This window comes from Misgurnus anguillicaudatus, chromosome 23, assembly GCF_027580225.2.
Source record: "Misgurnus anguillicaudatus chromosome 23, ASM2758022v2, whole genome shotgun sequence".
NCBI classification, from domain to species: domain Eukaryota; kingdom Metazoa; phylum Chordata; class Actinopteri; order Cypriniformes; family Cobitidae; genus Misgurnus; species Misgurnus anguillicaudatus.
Genome location: NC_073359.2, coordinates 23,130,527 through 23,150,809, shown reverse-complemented (window position 1 = coordinate 23,150,809; position 20,283 = coordinate 23,130,527). Strand labels below are relative to the sequence as shown.

Sequence of the window (20,283 nt, the reverse complement as noted above, 5' to 3'; positions counted from 1 at the left end):
CACATTCGTATCTTGTTCTGTGGATTTGTTCTCTGCCACATTCATATCTTGACCTGTGGATTTGTTTTCTTTATGTGGATCTTCATGTTTGCTTACTTTTCCACATCCCCAGCAGTCATAGAAACCCACCACAATTACTGCTAATCCGCAGAAGACAATGAGCACAATATAACTTATGACCTAAAAATAAAACAATAAATGAATTTATAGCAAAATAACAATTCATGTTATCTTCAGAAATCCAATACTTACAATCATGATATTTTACATGATAATAACAATTATTATTTACCTGAGACACAGCAACAAAATGTTGAGTTTGATCACGCAGATGTTGATCTACACCTGCACTGGGTTTACACCATTTTATTTTTAACTCATCATCGAAAACATATTTGCCGTTCCAATCTGTTTTGTAACAAGCCAAATAGGTACCATCATAAAGTACAAGGAAGAACCACACAAAAGGTGGAACCAGACATTGCACAAACTGTTTTACACAATGATTATTGTCTAAACGTATTCTTTTACACATACACTCAAAGAAGCGATTCTTATAACACCAGTTATGACAGGAAACCTCAGGATAACATAACTCATATTCATATTTAAAGGGCCTTAACAAGAGGAACATTAAAAGAAAAGCAAAACAAGAAGGACCAAAGAGGATTAGCCAGAAAAGAGCTGACTGATAAGTATTATCCTTTCTGCACAGACATGAAAACTCCAAATTAATCAATGCATCCAATCCAATTAACAAACAGCTCAGAGGAACAGAGGTGAAAGCTGCAGATGAGGTGAGCACATTCTTTATGTGCATAAAAAAAACTCTATTAAAAGTCATTTTCTGATTCACGACGCAACTGGTTTGTTCAACAGTGCTTGCAACAGGAAAACTTCTCCAACAGGATGCTCACGAACGGCTTAGTTTAAAAGAAAGAGAGATACCTGCTAATAAACAGGAGAACATGTTTTATTCCAGATATAAACCGCACAACATTAAAACATACAAACACATTTTAGTGCAAAACAATGCATGACATAAATATGATAACTTACATGTCTTATTAAATGAAAATTCATAATCAAATTATTAATATTTTATAATTAATATTAATTTTACAAGAAATTAGGTAGGTAAATTGAGATATACCTACTCAGGCTCAGACGATGCAAAGGCAATCAATTTGTGACTTTCTCTTGTAATTTACTCCCTCTGTACTGTGCTTGCTCTTGTCTTGTTGTGATGGTCTGACTGTGAGTTCTATACATTTTTACATTCAAATTTAGAATTTGAATTCTCATTAGTCCACAATGTTTACATGGGTATCTTGCATTTCACTTTCACTTGTAATCTAATGTTGTGAACACCTAAGGAACATTTTTATATTTTTTAAATATGAAAATATTTAAAATTATACATTTATATTTTTTAAATAATATTACAGTTTTTTACGATTGCTTACACACAAAATCTTTTCGTGTCACACGATTTTTGAAAGCTCTCACTCAAAGTGCAAAACTACATGCCAAATCTTCAAAACCATAAGCTATTTCTCAGTCTTTGACTCAGTTTAAATTGCATAAAACACTTTTTTCAAAACACTACACACAATTCTCTACCTAAAACACAAAGATTTATGAGGAAGTCACTTGCTTTCCTTTTCCAAACACATCCAATCAAAATGCTACACTTATTCACCAGGTCACACAGACACACTCCTCACATGTGCAAACACTAAATGCTTAACTGATCACTAACCAATCACCGCTTTACTTTACAGTAGTATAGATGGGCTTATAAATAGGTCAAAGGTCAGATTACCTGTTTTGGCAATCTGCACCCCCTCCCCCCTACCAATTCCTGGACCGGGTCACCAGACACAATTTACTGTATTTCACTGTAAAGAATATACTTTTGGTTTACATGTTTATAGTTTTGATGTATGCTAATGTATACAACAGTAATGTTTGAAATAATAAATAGTTTCTACATTGCATTGGCGTTTCCAGTGTACTTTTTACCCCTCTCAGCAGATTACTTTCACTGTAGAACATTGTATTGAAATGTGGATATAAGCCTATGAAAGACCACAGAGCTTTAGATTTAGAACAGCAGTGTTTAGATGGTATATTCAAAAATGCATTATTATGAAAGAAGTGTTTGCCATTTGATGCAAATGCTTCATTCTGACATGTGTTTGTGGCATTTTGAATGCAGTGTTGCATTTTGAAGGAGATATGTGCTATTTAGCATTTTGTGTGTGCAGTTTTGAGAATTGTGTGTAGAGTTTTGAAAAAAGGAGACTTAGTTTTGAAAACGTGTGTAAGCAATTGGTAAAAACTGTAAAACAATATAAAAATATTTATATATTTATATATATTTTTTTTTTTGAGTAATACAATTAGTATCAAATACAGCCTGAGAAACAGACGTTTTATTTAAACATTGAAATAAATGCATTTTAGCTCTTATATGCAACTTTTTGGCAAATTAAATTATACTTGATATTAGTTTTGAAGTGAAAACTCTGAGGTAAGCAGGGTGTTACTGTCTCATATGTGCACCTTTAATCATATTTGTCTCTGTAAGGATGACACCAAATACTTTACATTGATTTTAAAGTGTAATGCAACTTAACAAAGTAAAGTTACCTGGTTGCCTTGAAATTTTGAGATAATTCAACTTAAAAATATTAGTTGACACAAAAAATTTCAATTAAGTTGAACCAACAAATTATTTTTTACAGTGTAGTATCAATTAAGCATATCAGATACTTCTGTGCATTCAAGTAATCTTGCTAGTTTTATTACAAATCTTTAATTCTTTTTCTCTAAAATCCTACAAGCATATAGATAAAGTACTATTACATTACTTATCTGAAAACATATCAACAAAAATCACTATTACAAAGTACCTTCACCATTGCACTGCTACTTATAATACGCAAAATAATAAACAAGCAAATTCGACTTTAAAAACATTCGACTTTATGCTTTCTGCTTTTGTTAGGGTTGTGTACACATGTATTATATATAATGATAGAGTAAACACAGAGCCGGCCTTAAGCATCTGGTGGCCCGAAAAGTGTCTGACTGACACTGAACCGAACTTATACATAACGATGGGCTCTGCGTTTTTTCAGCACCGTAGACAGCTCACCTGACGGCAGGCAAAGATTTCATCTGAGCCCTTTTTAGAAATCCACCCTTCTGTGTTTGAGTGCTGAGAATGCCCTGATAAGTTAATCTTTGTCCAGCGATTTTGTCGCCTCGTGCTCAATTAAAATCTGAACGAGAGCTGACGGCATCTCAATAGGCTATTATAAAAACAGTTTACAAACTGTGATGCGGGAGCAAAACAAAAATAGAAGATTTCCAAGCCACAGTAAAAAAAAATAAACTCTCGTTTATCTAAAGTTCTTGGTCATTATGTTTATTTAATGGAACATTGTGTGGATGTTGCGTTAGAGGACAATGCAGTCATGCACAAATATATTAAAGGCAGTCAGTAAATGCACACAGATGTTATACACATACTTTTTAATACAATTAAATACTGCATTAAGGTTAGTATAAAATTCAATCATATTATAAAAAAAAACATTGAAATCATCCCCTAAAAAAAACTGGAATTGCACTTGCACAGCCAAGCCTGAGAGAGAGCATGGTCGAATTCAAAACTGCGTTTTGTGCCCTTGAAGGGGACTTCGGGAAGGGAACGCCGCTTAAACTCACTCCAGATAAAGTGAAAAAGAGGTTGCTTTCATTGCTCTATTCTCCAAGTGTATTTTAGCAGTCACAGTCACGCAATGAGACACAATTATGCAACTCTCTGCACTGTTAGCCCTGAGTTAACTTCTAGTTAAAAAGTTTAATTGCAACATACTTAAATGTTTTAAGATTTAGTGCTGTACTTTAAAAATGTAAGTCTATTCTACTACCCCAGCAGGCATAGTTGAATGTAGTGAAAACTTTAAGTGTAATGTGTTACAAAAAATAAAGATTTCGACTGACCACGCCCCACTTCACCATCGCTGGCGAGTTTGGACGACGCCATTTTGTGGTCGCAGCTACATTAAGTTGTTGGTGAGTATTTTGTCTATTTTGCACAGTTACCAGTGTTTTATAACTCATATGTTAATTATGTTTCGTTTTTATACCCGCGGGTCCTGCTTTAACACCTAAAATGACAGGCTTTTCGCCAGACAGGTGTAGCAGCCGATCCTGTTCCCCTCGGAATGTATGTTCCCTTTCTTGCTTTTTGTACACCCAGCTGTTTTTTCTTAATATTTATTTTATAGTTTAGATTGTTGTGAGCTGTATTAGTCTGTACAAACTCTGTACAAATTTTATAGCATACTAAAACATAAAAATAAATAATAAAAACACGCAGATACGCTTAGGTACCGGCGCATGCGCTGTCCGCAGACACGCTTTTTCGACTGGAGGGGGAACAGAGAAAGAGGCTGCGTTTACATTTTGCATTAACATGCAATCTCGGTGATCCGTTCACGCAGATCCGATCATCCGTATATCAGGACACGGCGCGTTTACATTTGTCACATAAATGTGGCTTCTGTATCTGGATGTGTGATCGGATCCCGTTCAGGGAGACGCGCGCTGGGTGGATAGCTGTCAATCAGATTACAGCTGTCTTTAGCCACATAATTTAGGGTTGTCGCGGTATACGCAATCCAGTATTGTACAGTGTTACTGAGAAGCAAACAGCAGAGAATAACTAGCAAACCCAAAAACAGTGATGTTCACATTTTAAGCTTTATTTTTTTTAGCTTTAAAGGCTTTATCTTTGTTTATCTGCAACGTCCGCGCCAGGATGCACGTTTCAGCCAACGTTACCTGAACTTGACTTTCACCCACATGCTTTTCATCAACAACAAAATCCGTGTGAAACATTAGGGTGACCATCCCGACTTTTAAGTCTGCCTGAAGTTATACGTTTTTGATTTATGATTTAGGAATATGATTTAACTAAAACAGCTAACAATTTCCTAAATTTCCTGTTCATGTCTCCCTCTATAGTGCGTATAGTAATGTAATTTACAAACACATTTACGTAACTTACTTTGTATAAAACCAACATTGAATAAATGTATTTGCGTTTACATTACACTGAGATCCGATCACAAAGCGTCCTCGACTACCTTTGCATCAGGACACACAGATCGGATAACATTCCGAACACAAACGCGTTTACACTTGTCTTTTCAATGTGTATGTGGACAACATCCGGATACAGGTCGCATGTTAATGCCAAGTGTAAACGCAGACATTCCGAGGGGAACGAAATCGGCTGCTACACCTGCATAGCCATGACATCGCCTGCTTATCTGTAATATCCTCTTATCAAACTGGTAATTTAGGGTAAGGCTAGGATATTAATTGATCAAGAACTGTTTTCCGAGCGCACAAAACACGAGTCAGACAGGTGGTATTTTAACGTGCAACTATTTTTAAGCACTTTGGCGAGTAAAGTTACACAGTCTCGTTTAACCCTTGCGAGTTCGACGCGATCTGCGTCTTTCTTGTCTGTGTATTATTGTTGTGACGTCGAAAGGTGTTTTTTGGGTAAAAACATATTTTAACAGATCTCGTATTTTCAGGTGTTACGTTACGTTCGTTGGTTTACTTTTTTTGACTGGCTTGCTACCGACACTGTCCCATTGTACCCATTCGAGTTCGATGTGCATGCTGTGGTCTTGTGGGGCACAGAGCGCGACAGGACATCCATTTTAATCTGGTGAGTTAATTTACGTTAAGTCAATTTATTAAAACTAGTGTCCCAGCTAACAGATAAATGTTCCAAGAATGTTCCCAAAAACGTTCTGCCAGCTTAGAAAGTGTCCAGTTTTCTTGATGTTCCAAGAATGTTTCTGGGTTGTCTGAACGTTAAAGGAATGTTATATTCAAACATTTTTAAACGTTATGTCAATGTCATGTTTTAATGTTCACACATTGTTTAAAACAACTTTTCTATATTGACTTTTTTGCTTGGTATGTAAATGATAGAGACACATTGCATTTTATTATTTTAAAACTGTTAAACATTATTTTTGAATGTTCTCTAAAAAGATTGCTGTAAAAACACAATTCACTTAGTAGGTTTAAATGTTGATGTGTTGTTTCATTTTAAGTCATCATTATGGTGAATTGGGGTCTTTGTTTTATTTGGACTCTTGACACTTGATGTTATGATTGTTTTTTTCCTTGTTGCATTAACTGTGTGTGTGTATAAACACATTTGCTATGTTAATCAAACATTATTGGTGTAATTCTGGTGGTTGGTACATAATGGTTAAGATCATCATCTAATTAATTGATTTACTCACTCATCAAAAGTTTATTTTCTGTCAATAATGTATAAGCTCCAGAACTCACAGCAGTTTGTCATTAATGATTTTTATAAACTGTGGACAAAAATTAATCCCTGTATATTTGGGACACAAAACATCAAGAATCACAGTATGAATCTCAACCATGGTGACAAAGAAAATTGTTAAAAGTTCATTATTTATCCTTATTACACGGCTCTCTGGAATGCTTGATTCTGATTGGTCAGTTGAGACATTTGCAGGTTCGTTCTTTTCGAATAATAACCGCTCCAAAATAATAACGCATAGCCGGTACTACTTTTACGAGTAAAATCGCTCCGCACTAATAAAGATTACTGTTTGTTTGGCGCCATCTTGTGACAAACACTGGACAACCATGACAAGACACAGACAGCTTACTGAGACTGAACTTGACAAAATAGAGCATGACAGCTACGAAGCCAACTGTCAGGGTTTCAGTTCTGTTTAGTTTGTTTTCATTGTTATTCATCATTGCTCTTTGTGTTTGTTACCTTTTATTAGTCTCACCTGTGTTTGTTAATTATCATCATTAGTTACAGCTGTTTGTCATTATCACTCACCCTTTATAGTTTGCCCTCATGTTCCTGTTCTTTGTCTGATCTCGTCTGCATGTACCGTTGTCATCGTGTTTTGCTGTCTATCGTCATTAAAGTCCTGTAAGTTTCTGTAATCCCTGCCTTTGTCATCTTTTAGTTTAGAGAACTGTGACAGAAGATCAGACCAAACGTTTGTGGCGTGTTAGTGTTCCCCTCCGTGTTTCAAGTTAGAGTTTTTTGTTTTCCGAAAAAATCAGTTTCGTTTTTAGCTTTATTTATGGATTTTTCGTTTAAACAATCACTCGGTTTGGAGCAGGGAGACCGTCCGATCACTTCGGACGGTCCAACGGACCATCGCCACCCCCAGAGACCAGACGGATCTTACCCTAACCGGAACTCCTGCCCACCGCAGGTGGAGAACCCGGCAGTGCGACCTGCGAGCCAGAGCTACCCTCGGAGCCCAGCGTCGCCAAAACCCCGGATGTTCCCCCTGACCAGGTTGCGTGACCAGAGTTTCCGGGGTGCCGCCGCGGGAGCTGCTAATGACGTCAGGGAGGACGTCCATCTCCCCGCCGGTGAGGGTGAGCCAATAACGGTCCCTGGGGTTTCTAACATCTGCTCGGATTGTGCTTTGGACATTTCCCACCCCTCATCGTCACCACTGGTTCCGTCCAGCCCGCCCCTCGTAAGTCGCTGTTGGTCAGCGCTGCCGGTCCCGTCCGGTTTCCCTTTTGGATTTCCCACACCAGCCAATCCGAAGCTACGTCAGCGGACACAGCGTCACACCTCTGCTCATCCTCAGCGCGTCACCGGCGCTGGTTCGTCGGAGCCGAGGTGTGCATCTCTGCCCACTGTCTCGGGGGTTTCTCCAGTTCTCCTCCCCCGCTCCCTGAGACCAAGAGGTCGCCTCGGCTCGTCGGACCAGCGGCCTCGCTTCGGGTCTCTCCTCCCTCCTCTCCGTCAGCTCCCGTCCCCACTACGACGTCACCAGGCTTCGGTCACCCCTCTGGTTCCGCCCCTGGTCAGTCGTCGTCCTGCCCTCACCTCCGGGTTTTCCTCGTTTCCCTGTGTGTCTCTCACTCCACCCTTCCGGCTCGTTGGGCTCCTCCTTCCCGAAGACGTCACCACGGGACTCCCTAGCTCTGGCTCCGCCTCATGGCTCCGGAATCCTCCTACATCCCGCCCCGTCCCTCCGGATCCTCGGCTTCCCCCGGGTTCTCCGCTCGCGTGGCCCCGCCCTGGATCCTCCCTTCGTTGTCCACGCTGTCGTCTGTCCCCAGGGTGAGACTAGGACTTCCATCACCCTGGCGCCCTCCGCCAGCGTCTCCACCCTGGGGCTTCGTCTCGTCTGGTCTTTGGGTCCTGCTCTAGACCTTCCCTCACCTTTTCATCACAGTTTTTTGGACACTTTTCTTTTTTGTTGCTCCCTCCCACTCGCCTCTATATGTTGTTCATCTACGGCGCGAGGTCGCGCCTACCGGGAGGGGGCGTACTGTCAGGGTTTCAGTTCTGTTTAGTTTGTTTTCATTGTTATTCATCACTCCTCTTTGTGTTTGTTACCTTTTATTAGTCTCACCTGTGTTTGTTAATTATCATCATTAGTTACAGCTGTTTGTCATTATCACTCACCCTTTATAGTTTGCCCTCATGTTCCTGTTCTTTGTCTGATCTCGTCTGCATGTACCGTTGTCATCGTGTTTTGCTGTCTATCATCATTAAAGTCCTGTAAGTTTCTGTAATCCCTGCCTTTGTCATCTTTTAGTTTAGAGAACTGCACCAACACACAAAAAAATACAGAATGGGCATTAAAACTTCTCAAAGAATGGCTAAAAGAGAAAAAAATGGAGACAGACAAGTATGAAGCAGAGGATCTTAATAAGGTATTACGATCATTTTATGCATCTGTGCAAAGTTTCGCGGAAGGATAAAAATGTTAATTTAAAACAAATATGCCAATAAAATGTTTCAAATTCATATTCATGTCCAGTTTTTTTCTTATGTGACAAGTAGCCGTGTAATAAGCGGGATAATGTAGAGGCAGCCGGTAGTTATCGGGAAATAAGCCCCGACAGTGTGATCAGGACACATAACGCAGTGGATGCTGGCAGTCCTTCATTAGATTTGTACTTTGATACCCAGCAAGTTTATCATTTAATTGTCACTATGGTTGAGATTCATACTCTGATTCATGATGTTTGTATGTCCCAAATATACCGCAGTTCATTTTTGTCCTTAGTTTCTAATACTCCTTAATGACAAACTGTTGTGAAAGTGCTGGATCTCATAAACATTATTGACAGAAATTTTGATCAGTAAAACAATTAATTAGATGATGATTTTTACCATTATGTAGAAACCACTACAGAATTGCACTAACTTTACATTACTTTAACAAACATACAGACATAGTTAATGCAACAAGGGGAAAACTAGCAATTGTAACATCAACGGTCAATAGTCCAACTAAAACAAACACTTATAAGAATAATGGTGACTTAAAATGAAACAAAACATCAACATCTAATTGTGTTTCTACAACAATATTTTAGAGAACATTCAAAAATAATGTTTATGCCAGTTTTAAAAGAATAAAATGCAATGTGTCTCTATCATTTACATAACAAGCAAAACAACTCAATATAGAAAACAGTTGTTTTAAAACATGGTGTACATAAAACATGAGATTGTCGTTTAAAAATGGTAAAATATAACAACCCTTTAACGTTCAGACCACCCAGAAACGTTCTTATATTGGCAGAACGTTTTTGGGGACATTGGGAACTGTCAAGGAATATTTTTTGAGAATGTTCTTTGAGAGAACAAACTTTTCTCTGTTAGCTGGGGAAGACATAAGTGAACATTCTATAACAATACTTCTTTTGTGTTTCAGGTGGCAAGAACAGATGCATTGGAGGTGTAAATACTGTTCTTTTAACTGTGAAAAAAGATCACAGCTATTTAAACATTATAGACTAAAACACGGTAGTTATGCTAGAAATGAGCCATTTCCATGTTTACATCAGGAATGTCAATGCACATTTAAATCATTTAATGCCTTAAAAGTGCACTTATCCGAAATTCACACCAAACTGTCTTGTCAGCTCCCAAGTGATGCACCAGTTAAATTTAGCTGTCTTTCCTGTGGGTTTGCAGAGTATTGTTCTGAGTCTGATTACTTAATTCACCTGTCCACTGCACATTTAAAAGTAAATCATAAAGTCAAGTGCCCTTACAAAGACTGCAATTTTGAAAGCAGTGTGTACTCCACTTTCAGAGCACACAGGAGTAAGTTACACAAGAAACAGAGCTGGAAGAGATTCAAATCAGAAATCATTGGTCATGATTTCACAAGCTCTGACATTGATCTTGCCGAAGAGCAAATGACACATGCTGATGATCTGGAAGAGTTAGAAGAGCTGGGTCAAGAAACTAGTTATGATAACCTTCCTGATTTAGAACATCAGCTTGAGCACAACTTGGCATCTCTTCTGTTAAAGATGCAAAGTGTTTTACACATACCAGAAAGTTCTGTGCAAGAAGTTGTAGAACAGCTTTGTCAAATTCATAAGCTGTCACAGCCACTTTTGCACAACAAAGTCAGGGTTGTGTTAAGTAAATATGCTGACATGGATGAAAAGTTTGTAAAAGAGGTTACAAGTGCTGTGTCAGAAAGTAGCATTATGAATTTCTTGGACAAAGATGGTCCCCTAAGTACTGCTAAAAGAAGAGCAGCCTATGTACGCAGAGAATTTCCACTGGTAAATCCCATTGAATATGTTGTGGAGAAAGGGCAAAAACCACTTGCATATGTTCCTATCCTTTCCATGCTACAGAACTTGCTTAACAAATCTGGGCTGCGTTCCCCGAAACCTTCTTAGCTCTACGTCGTTCTTAAGTTGTACCTTAAGCTGTACCTTATCGTTAATACGTGTTTCCCGAAACGTTCTTAGTTACGTATCACTTCTGTAAGTCGTTCGTTCGGAAGGTTGGTCTGAAGCACTCTTAGCTATACCTTATCCCACTTGACTCCGCTAGGGGCCATCACTGTGATAAAAGCTTGTGTAGATTGCAGTCTAAATAACTAAATATCTGTAAAAAAAATTTGAATTACACTCCGTGTTAAATTAGACATTTTTTTATTTAAAGATTAAAATATTCACATAATTAGACATTATTACACTGATGGTTGTTAGATTTTTTTATATTTTTTCCAAAGGAACATCAGATTCGAACTATTACAGGCTTAAGAAACTATTTAAAAAGAGTTTGGGTGGAGGAGTTGGTGAAACTATGGCAGGGCGAATCTATTTTAGCTGCAATAAAACAAATAAAGTAAAATCGCAGACCCCGGGAGCACATTCATCACGAAATCATAATTGTTGATTTTCCTAAATATTATTATTGATGTTAAGTCGACTTTGCATCGAAGTTTTTTAATGTTTTCTAACTTTGAGGCAGCTGCATGCCAAATTCTTTATAAACACTCAAAAGAAAATGCTCCACTTGATTATTGCTTGTATAAGGTCAACACATTTTCCACATTAAAACTAATCAAAGCTAAAACCTAAAACAATCATATACAACAATTATATATCATATAATATATATTTTATGTTATATTTAAGGTAAACAGACAGGCGCGGCTCCAGAAACGCGTCCATTAAGCGTTATCCGCATTTTAAACGCGCTGCTTGCGCAGTGTCCAAGCACATAAACGCGTGAACTAATGAACAACAATTTGGTTTTTATATATTTTTAGAGTAATGCCTAGCCAGGTGACTTGCACGACCCACCTTATTCCCCTGTGCAACGCATTTATTAACCCCTAATATAAATTATCATTTAAAGTGAAGGAATAATGGATGCATTGGAGCAGTTTATGCATTATACTTTTGGATATGAAGTTGCGAGTTTTGCACGGGTTTGATATAAAATAAAATATACAAGGTTTATATTTAGTTGTTTGCAATTTGAAATATTTTTACCAGATATTCCTAATAAATGTAACTTGAACTATTTCTGAAATGTTTCTTTAATAAATAACACCGCTCTCTGATAACGCAGCGAAGTACCTTTTACATAAAGTGAACAATTGATTGTCGAGCAATCGACATCAACCTATTCAGCACCATCGCCATGGACAGCACCTGGTAACGTCGTACGTAAGAAAGTATACCTTAAGAAACCCGCTAAGGTACAGTTCGGGAAACACGCCTAGAAAAGGTAAACCTGTAGTTAAGGTTTAACTTAAGAGTCTTCGTAGCGCGCTAAGGGAGAACGTTATCGGGAAACGCAGCCCTGATGTGTTAAACAAAGCAATGTCAGAAAGGGTCCATGTGAAGCAGGAATACAGATCATATGTAGATGGGCAGTACTTTAGAGAAAACTCTTTTCTTGCGAGAGATTAATTCACGATTGCTTTGGGCCTTTACATAGATGACTTTGAAATTGCCAATCCACTTGGTACATCAAAGCTCAAACACAAAATGTGTGCTGTGTGCTGTGTCATTGCCAACATACCTGTAAAGTATAGGTCAACCCTCAATTCAATTCAGCTTGCTTTACTATGCAATACATCAACAGTCAAAAAGTGTGGTTATGCAAAAGTTCTGCAACCTCTTCTTTATGATCTAAAGATGTTGGAGCAAAATGGTGTTTACCTGGATAAACTTGGTAAAACTGTGCAAGGAACTGCATTATTTGTTGCTGCTGATTATCTTGGTGCCCACTCGCTTGCAGGATTTCTGGAGAGCTTTTCTGTTGAAAAATTCTGCAGATTCTGTTTGGCAAGCAGTGGTGACGCTCAGCAGAAAGAGGTTAGTTCTGGTTTCTTTAAACTCAGAGACAAAGAGACCCATGATAGGCAGGTGCAGGAAGTGATAGAGCACCCAGAATTGAGTCTAACTTATGGTGTGAAAGGTGCCTGTCCACTAACTGAGAGTCTTGATCACTTTCATGTGGTCAGTGGGTACCCTCCTGACATCATGCATGATGTGTTAGAAGGCATTGTTCCAATTGAGTTGTCCCTCTGTCTTAAAGACCTGATAGGCAAGAAATATTTTACTCTGGATGTATTAAATCATGCCATCAAGTACTTTAATTACACATTTGCTGACAAAACAGACAGACCACAAGGGATTGGAAAGGGTTTTTCCACCAAAGGGACCATTGGTGGAAATGCCCATGAGAACATGTGTCTCATACGACTTCTTCCTTTTCTCATTGGTAGTTATGTACCTGAGGGTGACAACACTTGGGAAATTCTCATGCTTCTGAAAGATATCACTGATCTGGTTTTAGCACCAGAGCATACCGAAGAGACACTGCATTTCCTGAAATGTAAAATAGCAGAGCACAGACAGCTGCTGCAGTTAACATTTCCTACATTTCGTTTAAAGCCCAAACACCATTATTTAGAACATTACCCTGAGCTAATGAGGAAATTTGGGCCCCTATGTGATGTTTGGACAATGCGCTTCGAGGGGAAGCACAAGTTCTTTAAAAGGTCCATTCGCAATGTACAGAATTTCAAAAATGTTGCAATGACACTTGCAACCAAACACCAGAAAGCAGTCAGTTACCATCTTGATTGTAGTTCATTTTTCAAACCATCAGTTGAGATTTCAAAGGTCACCCCAATTTTGCTTGCCTCTTTCCCCATGAATGTTCAGAGTGTAATCACTCAGAACATTCTGGATCAGTCTGGATCTGTTCTTGATGCATCGTCTGTCTGTTTAGATGGAATTAAGTATCATCCAGGCATGATTCTCTGTTCTGGGTCATGCTCAGGTCTCCCTGAATTTGTCCAGATTGATAAGATTGTTCTTGCTAACACAGAAATTTTATTTGTTTGTCACAAAATGACAGCCTGGTACTGTGAGCACTTGAGATCATACCAACTTCTCTGCTGCGATGTGACCTCAATGTGTGTAGTTAGGATTTCAGAGCTGAATGATGTACTCCCATTATCAGCATACAAGGTGCAAGGAGAACTTATGGTGACTCTAAGACGATATGTTAACTGCTAAAAATGTCTTTATTGTTCTCTAGATGAATGTGCAACAGAAGCTAACCATGAGAGTTATTGTGTCTGAGGTAGATATAAGAAAAATGATTATGACACCAAGGCCTGACAGACTTGAAGATTTGATTGAGTGGCTCAGATGCACTCTCCCAGCAAACTACAGCTTCTCTTTACAGTACCAAGATCCTGAATTTAACAATGAACTGTGCAATCTTACTGATCTTTCTGAGCTTCCAGACAAGCCAACCATCAAAATCATTCCAATAATTGAGCTTACAACAGTATCTGCACAAAATGATATTACTGAAACAAGCAGCCAGGCAGACACAGAAATCCTCTCCGTATGTTCTCAGGATAGAAGTTGTCAGTGGCCAGATCCATATAGCATTCCAAAATTTTCAGTGGATGTCGAGTATCGACTCCGTCAAGGCAACCTACTCTATATGAGGGATGAAACAAATCTTAAAGTCCCGAAAGAGATGAAACATGATATTCTGGAGAAACTTGCTGAGAACATATACAAGTTTAACCCTCGTGTGGTGTTCATATTTCTGTTACTTAGACAATGTTTGTGGGTCTAGTGGACCCACTGTATTATTCGTATCTTAAACCAATGCAGTTATACAAATTTATGTATAACTGTTTACAGATGATTACTTTAGCCTTATTGCAAGTAATATAGACATAATTTATGGTTAATATTTGTCATTTACCACTGGTACAGGACTATTTATAGATTAAAGTGCCATTCGTTTTTGTAAAAATATGAAATAAGAGAAGAAAATTCTATTCTCCCACAGATGTTTATATAAAATACGTATTTTCATCACTTTTTCATCTCAAATAAGTTTTTCATCACTTTGATATTTAATTATTTGAACTTAGTTTGAAATTGTAGACATTTGTGTCCGTCTACACAGCACAAGCCTCATCTGAAAAGATGCGGTATTATAACACATGATCTACACTGAACACATAACCTGTTCATGTCAGCCTACACAACACATAAGAAGCATATTTTTACCGTGTAGTTGTGTTGCATATGCATTTCTTGCATTTTATAGACGTATACTGTGTCTTCCTGTCCATCTTATCTCCACACACACTGCAGTACAATGTGTTGCTTTTGGCTACAACCTAAAATTATGAAAATGCTTAGATATGAAATTTTACTTTCTCTATTTCTCACTCTTTCTCACACACTCATACACACACAAACACACACACACACACACACACACACACACACACACACACACACACACACACACACACACACACACACACACACACACACACACACACACACACACACACACACCATAGGTTTTGTGGTAAACTCATGTGTTCAGGCCAGGAATGGTAATCAATACACCAATTTACCATGATTACTACACTTTTACTATAATACAACCATGGTTATTTTTTGTAAGGGATATAATGGTAAAATGTAGAATTGTTCCTTTTAGACAAAAGGTAAAGTTTTTGGGACAGTGGGGGCAGACAAAGTGTTCATGCTTGATATATAATGATGTATCCTTGCGCTGTTACAGCAAGTGCAGAACGACAAAACTCTGACATGCATCCATCACATATGTACAGACATATATACAAACACACTCATGCACTCACAGGAGTCCCAGATAGGAGAAAAACAGAGTAAATTTACATAGCACATTCAATTTTCACTCTCTTATTACCCCCGGGTCCAGTGGACCCGAACACCACATATGTAATATAAATGTGTAGGGGGGTGTACAGTGTACAGTCATTATAAAGTTGTTTATTTTTATGTTCTTTATAGAAAATGAGCCAAGGCCAATGAATCTGAGGTTGAAACAACAATTAATTGCATAATTTTTCTTTTAGTAAACATTAAAAACGGGTCCCACAGACCCGAACACCACACAAGGGTTAAAGCATATCCAACAAAAGAAGAATTTGAAGCTGTCGCCAAAGCCTTGATACAAACCCACCCATGTCTTAAAGAGACAGGCTCATCCTCTGGTTGGGAAGGATGGAAAAATAGCTTAAAATTCAAAATGGGTAATTACAGAAACAAAATGCGCCAGCAGGGTCGAATTGAAGTCACTGTCAACGCTGGTAAAAGGGGAAGGGACACTACAATTGGCAACCCTCCCAACAAAGACATAAAGAAACCAAGGAAAGGGGAAATAAATTTCTTGCCTGAAAATCCAGAAGGAATGGATGACCAAAATCTAGAAGGAGTACGTGAAGTCCTTGTCAATGAAATGAAGAAGGCAAAGCCAAATAGAGTACTTGTCAAGAAACACATGGACACAACATTTGCTCTTCGCAGAAAAGAAGTTGTTAACGACAAGCCTCGCATCAGCCACATGATTATTCGATGGCCAGCTCTTTTTACAGAAAGTCAGGTACGATTGTTTTAGTTTCTTTAAAGTCTAGTTTTGAATACACAACAATGTATACATGACAAACAATATTTAGGACCATTTGGGTTTGGTCAGCACTGTCACCAGTGCCGCTGCTAGCCATTTTGGTGCCCTAAGCATAATTCCTTTATAATGCCCCCCACCCCGACCCTGAGAAAAAAAACGTTTGTTTTTGCCAGTTTAACTTTTTACAAACATATAACTTAAAAGCAGAAAGTAAAATCTTCACAGTTTTAGCCAACACACACTAATTTGAACGTGCAAACTTTTATAGAATAGCAATAGAAAAAAGTTAACAAACTTAAATAGGATAACAAAATAAAAAAATTATAAAAATAATCTAGACATGTTTTTGGTACAATGTCACTTTAAATAAATTACATTAACCACTTAACTGTCACTGTTCCTGTACAGGAACACCTAGGTTTACTTCAATATTTTGGATGTAAATGTATATTAAATCATGACAAACTATATATTTTTGGAAAGGTCTAAGCCTCTAGAATACATATTTCAGCAGTGTTTTATAAAATAAATTATGTAGGCAGAGTAATTGATTACTTTATGAAGAGAGTGTGCTTCAAAACATTTATGTCCTGCTAAATGTCATTGTCCCACTGGTGGGATGCCTACCATTACTTCAGTGTTTTGCATATGAATTCTTATCCAATCATGACAAACTGTATATCAATGGAAAGCTCTAAGAGTGTAGTTTTCATTTGTCATCATCATTTTGGGAAAATATTGACATAGTGTGAGTCATTTTCTAAAAGGTCACGGGCCCTCAAGCGGGCCCACATTGTTTTTACGTATTTATAACACTAATACCCTATCCTAAACCTAAAAATCTTGACAAACTATATATCTTTGGAAAGCTCTAAGAGTGTAGTTTTCATATTTCAAGGTCATCTGATGATAGAAATAATGTAGTGACAGTTTTTAGTTACATGACCCCACCCCCCATAGGAATGCATAATAATTTTATATATTCATAATGCTAATATCATATTATAAATCTTCAAAAATGTTGACAAACTATATATCATTGGAAAGCTCTAAGAATGTAGTTATCATATTTCAAAACGTTTTAGCAGTTATAATAATGCAGTGACAGTATTTTATTAATTTGTGACAAGAGAATGCAGCAAACCGTTGACATCTAGTGGCCGTTGTTGGTAAAACCACTAAAAGTGTTACACAAACCTCATTTTTTGTGATTTTAACTTAAAATTTGGACCACAACTGCTTGAGACATATGGCCTCATGTTTACATCATAACTTTTGTGAAATATTTTCATTTTTATAATTTTATTTATCAAATTAATATGTTATTGCATTATTTTTAATTATTATAATAAATTTAAACGGCTATAACAATTTTTCTGTTAAATATTTTCACCTCCAGAAACATCAGTGAAAACCCTTACATTGTCTTCTTTAAAACAAGACCAATATTATGCCAAAGTTATATTAATTTGAAGCTGCACATCAACTTTTCACCCCCCACTCAAAAGAGTGGAGTGACAGGTAAGTGGTTAAATAAATATCAATAAGTAAACAAGAATACCCAATATTCTTAAATAAAACAAAGATTTAGAGAACTAAGTGTCACGTTTGCTTCATATCATACATACATGATGACATTTTATATTTATATATATTTAACAGTCAGGAATTGTTAGCCTACCATGTGCACTGACTGCTAACGTTAACTTTTACTGAGAAAGTATTAACCACCGTCACATCAAAATAAACCACAAAATAAACTACTGCTCAATATCTAAAGAAACGTAGTAAAGAAAGTAACAGCTGGCATTTGTAAAATGCATATGCATAGGTAATGTTTTACAGTAAAATCTCAATTTAACTTGCACTAAAGTTATAAATTATAACAACATAGTTTGCTAACATTGATGTCAGCACAGCAAGTTCGAGGCGCATTCGAGGCGCATTCCGATTAGCAGCAGCTGCAGCCCATGCACATTTCCCTTATTAGGATTGATTAAACATGATGGACTTACCTGCAAGTGATGCACGCGCATCATCCCGCAGTTTTTTCTTTTTTCCGATCCTGACTCCTGCTGTCTTTTCGGGGCCATTTTTAAAAGTTGCCTACTGACTGGCCGTTTCTCAATCCGAAGGCTGCAGCCTGCGCAAGGTCGCATATGCAGGCTGCATACGTCATCAAGCCTGGTTTATTTCAGTTAACTGAACATTACATTATCAAGTCATAAGCATATTACAACTATTTACGATTAACTAAGAATATTAGTCAGCTTAATAAGCGTTTATATTACGAAATAAGAAAGTTTTGATGACGTATCCAGCCTAGAAATGCGACCTCTGGAGGCTGCAGACTTCGGATTGAGAAACGGCCTCTGTCAAACTTCTTCAGGCGCCCGCGCGATCAACCGTCACGGACCATCAAAGGCTGGGGGGGATACTTTCTATACTAGAGCAATTAAATTATGTCGTTTCCCCCTTTTTTGTAACATATACATGGATAGAAATTGCCTGATAATATTTCTATAGGCTAATGAAATTCTATCAGCATTATAATTTTTTTTCATTAGGCTTATTTTTGGTGCCCTATCAGCACCTGGTGCCCTACACACAGCGCGTGATGCGCGTTATGGCAGCGGCGGGGCTGACTGTCACACTTTTCATTTTGTGTTAACCATGGCCAAATATGTTTTGCCATATTTTTTTTATTTCAGGTTTATGACGAGTTCAGCAGAGTTGTGGGGAAAAATCTCAGAGAGAGCTTCTTTGATGCTCTTGACCGTTTCTCTCCAAAGCTAATGGATATCTTCAGGAAGAAGAAAGGCCTTGCCGGTCAGCTTTTGTCTGAGCTTTTACGCCAAACAAAGGTGAATTTATTTGTCAAAATTAATCTACCCCTTCTCTTAACTGTTGTCATTCCACCCGTTTCTTCTTATTTCTTCTTTGTATCGTTTTCTTGTTCATGCATTTTTTTCTACTTTGTATTTTCCTTTATTTTTCTCTTCTGCATAAAATTCTTAATTTAATATTTTTGTCTATATCCTAACCAAACTGTTTTGAAAAATATCTGCAATATCTTCCAGACCACTGAACCAACAGATGTTAGGTCCCTTTGCCTTCGTGGACTGCCAGTCATTTTAGAGGATGACTCTTCTGCCTTCTTTAAGACCTGTTCTGTAAGTTTTGTAAAATTTTTGTACATGTTGCAGGTACAAAGTACTTTTCTTTTCAAAACCATTTCATGAATATTATCCAGGCTTTCTCTAAGTATTTTTATAATTTTTGAGCATCTGCGTTAATGTTATGAAAGAATGAAAATATTGATTTTTAAAAAAAATTAAATTGGGTTAGGATTTTGTTGAAGATATTGTAATTAATTCTTTAGTAGACACGGATTTAGTGTTTCTGCTTAAAAATGTGGTTAACCATTGGAGACACATGGATTACTTTAAAGGGACAATTGTTTTTTTAATTTGCTCATTTTCCAGCTCTTCTAGGGTTAAACATTTGAGTTTTACCGTTTTGGAATCCATTCTGCCGATCTCCAGGTCTGGCTGTAACACTTTTAGCATAGCTTAGCATAATCCATTAAATATGATTAGATCATTAGCATTGCACTTAAAAATGACCAAAGAGTTTCGATATTGTTCTTATTTAAAACCTGACTCTTTTGTAGATACATCATGTACTAAGAACCACGGAAAATGAAAAGTTGCTACTTTCTAGACAGATATGGCTAGGACTATACTCTCAATCTGCCGTAATAATCAATGACTTTGCTGCTGTATCATGTCTGCAGCAGGCGTGGTGATATTACGCAGCACCCGAAAATACTCCCCTTGGTAACTTTCAATAGCTGAGGACTATTTTTGGGCACTGCGTAATATCATTGCGCCTCCTGCAGTCATTATAGAGCACCAAAGTCCTTGATT

At 37.6% G+C, this 20,283-nt stretch overlaps 1 protein-coding gene across 3 annotated transcripts; it reads left to right on the top strand.

The window, feature by feature from the left end:
* The first annotated feature begins 4,009 nt into the window (after positions 1 to 4,009).
* On the top strand, positions 4,010 to 19,824 carry LOC129426669 (uncharacterized). 3 transcript variants are annotated; one of them, XM_073861952.1, is made up of 7 exons: positions 4,010 to 4,089; positions 5,625 to 5,761; positions 9,801 to 9,824; positions 13,961 to 14,457; positions 15,847 to 16,330; positions 19,066 to 19,218; positions 19,435 to 19,818. In XM_073861952.1, exons 4-7 carry the CDS (start codon positions 13,961 to 13,963, stop codon positions 19,594 to 19,596), a joined length of 1,296 nt encoding a protein of 431 aa, XP_073718053.1. In that variant the 5' UTR covers positions 4,010 to 4,089; positions 5,625 to 5,761; positions 9,801 to 9,824; the 3' UTR covers positions 19,597 to 19,818. The 3 variants fall into 3 exon arrangements, 2 of the variants coding, with proteins under 2 accessions (XP_073718053.1, XP_073718054.1); XM_073861953.1 differs by lacking the exon at positions 9,801 to 9,824; XR_012365919.1 differs by lacking the exons at positions 4,010 to 4,089; positions 5,625 to 5,761; positions 9,801 to 9,824 and having other exon boundaries at positions 12,215 to 14,457; positions 19,435 to 19,824.
* The last annotated feature ends 459 nt before the right edge of the window (positions 19,825 to 20,283 follow it).

Excerpts from the sequence above, each read along its gene's own strand:
- LOC129426669 (XM_073861953.1), top strand. The coding sequence starts at position 13,961 with ATGAATGTGCAACAGAAGCTAACCATGAGAGTTATTGTGTCTGAGGTA. Across the intron at positions 14,458-15,846 it reads CTTGCTGAGAACATATACAA|GGTTAAAGCATATCCAACAA; the intron begins GTTTAACCCTCG and ends ACACCACACAAG. Across the intron at positions 16,331-19,065 it reads CTCTTTTTACAGAAAGTCAG|GTTTATGACGAGTTCAGCAG; the intron begins GTACGATTGTTT and ends TTTTTATTTCAG.